This window comes from Haplochromis burtoni, unplaced genomic scaffold (genome assembly GCF_018398535.1).
Source record: "Haplochromis burtoni strain Fernald_Lab_line unplaced genomic scaffold, NCSU_Asbu1 Contig_3926, whole genome shotgun sequence".
Classification (NCBI taxonomy): Eukaryota; Metazoa; Chordata; class Actinopteri; order Cichliformes; family Cichlidae; genus Haplochromis; species Haplochromis burtoni.
This window is the reverse complement of record NW_024586287.1, coordinates 1-3,711: the sequence shown is the minus strand read 5'-3', so window position 1 is coordinate 3,711 and position 3,711 is coordinate 1. Positions and strand designations below refer to the sequence as shown.

General features: G+C 43.3%; 1 protein-coding gene across 1 annotated transcript; it reads right to left on the bottom strand.

Annotated features, from left to right (window-relative positions):
• Window positions 1–1,136: 1,136 nt before the first annotated feature.
• LOC102305911 (guanine nucleotide-binding protein G(olf) subunit alpha) lies at window positions 1,137–3,174 on the bottom strand. The gene is made up of 5 exons (XM_005953361.3): window positions 2,924–3,174; window positions 2,725–2,845; window positions 2,250–2,380; window positions 1,700–1,767; window positions 1,137–1,623 (listed from the first exon to the last, which is right to left on the bottom strand). Exons 1-5 carry the CDS (start codon window positions 2,979–2,981, stop codon window positions 1,477–1,479), a joined length of 525 nt encoding a protein of 174 aa, XP_005953423.1. The 5' UTR covers window positions 2,982–3,174; the 3' UTR covers window positions 1,137–1,476.
• Between the last annotated feature and the right edge of the window lie 537 nt (window positions 3,175–3,711).

The following is a 3,711-nucleotide window of genomic DNA, read 5'->3' as shown; positions in this document are numbered from 1 at the left end:
ATATGAAACTTTACAAAGCCATCAGCTGACTCGGACCACAGGAAATGTTTAATGTGAGAATGTTTAATCAGAGAATTTAAGAGAAGCTTCACCATCAGGGGGCAGTGTTGCGTGCTTAGTTGTGCAGGTATAAACCAGCTGATAAAGTACCTGTCCTAAGTTCAAGTGGCGCTGTTACAGGAAGAAGGTTTAAAGATATCTCTGTTCTCCCACAGCCCAAACTATGGGATAGTAAAGGTGTGCCTGGTGATGAGCAGGTGACACACTCAGGTACACATGCCTCTCACCTGGTGGCAGTCAGAATCCAGACACACGTACATGATTCTGCAGCATAGCTCAGTTATCTCATCCTCTCACAGTTTATTGTTTTTAGATGTTTTTAGTAAAGACTGAGGATAAACGAGATCACTTTAGTGCTTCGTACCTGCTCTGGTGATCAGAGTCCTCAAGCCGGCAGAGTCATCTGCACCTGCTCACCTGGCTAGTTTGTGGCATTAAAGCCAGCAGGTATAATACTGCCAGCCTGAGGTTAGTTACCATCAGCTCATTTTCATCTACATGTTGGCAGTAAGCTACATTACTCTCTCCTAACTCTTTTAATGACAGAGTAGTAGTTATGTGTCTCTGTGCCCTTTATTTAGATGCACTCTCATCTGAAGATCAGCAACAAAAATAAAAAAGAAAAATTTTATTTGTATGTTTCATTTGGATCAAACCATAAAGATATGTTATAGTTGTTCAGGAGCAGAAAGCTGAACAATCTGGTCTCACTTCAAAGTCCCCAGTTTCTCTGTGTGCTGTTGCTTCTCAAAGAGTGAAAACATCGTCACAGCTTGTGTTTCTGAGAAAGTGTTCAAAATCAACAACGTGAAACTCTTAAAATGTGAAGAGGTTTTTTTTTTTGTTGTTTGTTTTTTAAAAAGGGAAAGATCCCTGAATTTTAATTTGGAAATTAATTGGAAAGACAGTCTTCAGATTAGAAGACAGAGTCGTTTCCTGTCACGTTATATTCTATCTGCTGTGGACATGAATCTTGAGTCTATAGGTTACCGTGGCGTAGCAGAGCCAGGACACACCTGGCAACCTGCAGGTAAACACTTAGCTCTCTGAATAACAAATAAAAACATTTGAACAGCTTCTGAATAAAGACTGACCTTTGACCCCAAGTTCACAGGTAAACAAAGGTGTTTAATTATTCAAATGGATCAGCCAATCAGAGCAAAGATAACACAAATAACATGTAAAAATAGATTTCCAGACTCCACCTCCTCCCACATGACACATTGCTGCCATGCCAATAATTCTGACCACAATGCCCTGCAGGACATAAAGAACATGGAACACACAGCTAATAAGAGTCTGTCCTAATCTATAATCACTAATAAATATCACAAACGCTATGAGCATTGATCGGCTATCTGCTTCCATTACTTATCGGCTTCTTCAGAGTGGCCGGGGCCAGGCGGCGCCCAGCAGTCAGAGCAGTTCATACTGCCGCAGGTGCATCCGCTGGATGATGTCACGGCAGTCGTTGAAGACACGGCGGATGTTCTCGGTGTCAACAGCACAGGTGAAGTGAGGGTAGCAGTAATGTTTGCCGTCACCACTCGCCGTACTGATCCTCTGAAACGGGAGTCGCATGTTAGTCTGAACACGCCATCGTGTGATAGCGTGATGTCAAGGCGGGAAGCGATTTTACCAGAAACTCATCTCTGATGAAGAACTTGGCCCTCATCACTTTGGGGTCTTCATCAGTGTCTGGAACAGCTGAAACAAGTGTGCATGGTCAAGAGGTGTGTTCACGTGCTCGAGGCGCACTCACGTGTTGGTGGGACAGATTTCAATTTGTGTTTATTCAACCAGGAAAAAATAAAAAGTCTCAAGATTAAAAGTCCCAACCAAGAATGACAGCATTACAGGCGTAAGCTACACATATATATACACACAAGTCATACAGCAGTCAATCACACAAAAGGGGGGGAAGAAAAATCACGTACAGACTTCAGTCACAATAAGCCTTCAGAAGCAACGCTCCAAGGCCAGAAACAAAGCTAATAATATTCAGGAAACACCTTTTGCATCCTGAATTAACTGCATTCAGCTCATTTAAAATGGCCTTAAACTCAGTCAAACCTTAAGTCTCCTGCACATTCTGCAGCTTATTCCAGGAGGAAGGAGCAGCAAGTTTGAAATTCAGTGCAAACCTTTGAGACAAGGACATTAACTTTCCACACTCTTTGGATATTTACCATCAGCAGGAAGCTGGTAGTTGTTATATTCTGGGAAATAATCCTCCAGCTTCGACTTTCCAGCCAGAATCTTCTCAGCAAGAACATCCTGTTTGTTCAGGAAGAGGATCACTGAAATAGTCTTCAGGAACCTACGGCCAATCAGAGAACAGGACAGTCAACTACATGTACTCAGTTGGTAGGAAGTGTTTAGAAGAAAGAAGAAGAAGAAAGTGTACTTTATTGGTCCCCGTGGGGAAAATCCCTCTCTGCATTTAACCCATTCACTCAGTGAAGCAGTGGGCAGCCATTGGGCGCCCGGGGAGCAGTGTGTAGGGACGGTACCTTGCTCAGGGGTACCTCAGGGTAGCTGTTCAGGGGAATCGAACCCCCGACCTTCCGATCATGGGTCCACCACTCTACCTACTGAGCTATCCCTGCCCTGTTTAAGGCAGCCAATCAGAGTTTAATTGGCAACTTCAGTCAGTCAGAGAACCTGTTGGTCCAGATGGATCTGAAGAGGTCCAGAGATTCTCGCAGCCGATTGGTGGAGTTGTCCTCACGGATCACCATGTTGTAGCTGCTGCTCGCTGCCACGAAGATGATGGCGGTCACATCTGGACGCAAGTGCACACACACATCAAACTCCCTGCTGCTTTCAGGCTTGATCGATAAAGAATCAGTTTTTTCCTCACCGTTGAAGCACTGAATCCACTTCCTGCGTTCGTCCCGCTGTCCTCCTACATCAAACATACTGACATACACAAACACGGTTAGAGCTGTCTGTCAGCATCAGTGATGCGAAGGTTACTTTAAAAATGTATTCCACTACAGACTACATGCCCCAAAATGTAGTTTGTAATTTATTCTGTTACGTTACTCAATGAGAGTAACGTGTTTTGAATAGTACATGAATGTCCTATTGCTGTGTGATTTATTACTATTACTGAAGGTTACTCTCCATACCAACACCAACTAGATGTTTAAATCTTAATATAAATGAGTAACAGTAGGTGGACATTAGGTAAGGCTGCACTTTTTGCAGCAATCTCGTATAGAAAACTGTTTGGCACATATATATAACAGATCCGCGGCTCCGAACCGTAGTAAAGGGACCTCTGGCTAATACGTCGGGTTCGTGTTGGGCTTGTAGCTGAAAACTAGCTTTACTTTGTTGTCTGGGTCGACTTTGCGAGAGACACAGAGAGGCATTGAAAGGCTGCTCCAACTGAACTTATTGTTTGGGAGGAAAACACGAACACAGTGTACAGTCGAGTCTTACCAGTCGATTATTGTCAAGGTGATGAGTAGTCGAGCAGAGCCTGGAAAGCTCTGCCTATTTCCCCTCATTAAAAATTTTTTTTGAATAATGATTTTTAAAATTTTTAAGATTAGGCTTCAAACTTTCCTTTTTGCTAAAGCATATAGTTAGGGCTGGACCAGGTGACCCTGAATCCTCCCTTAGTTATGCTGCAATAGACGT

Coding starts and splice junctions, on each gene's coding strand:
- LOC102305911 (XM_005953361.3), bottom strand. CDS start 2,981: ATGTTTGATGTAGGAGGACAGCGGGACGAACGCAGGAAGTGGATTCAG. Junction 2,846..2,923: donor GTGGATTCAGTGCTTCAACG/GTGAGGAAAAAA, acceptor ACTTGCGTCCAG/ATGTGACCGCCATCATCTTC. Junction 1,624..1,699: donor TCATCAGAGATGAGTTTCTG/GTAAAATCGCTT, acceptor CTCCCGTTTCAG/AGGATCAGTACGGCGAGTGG.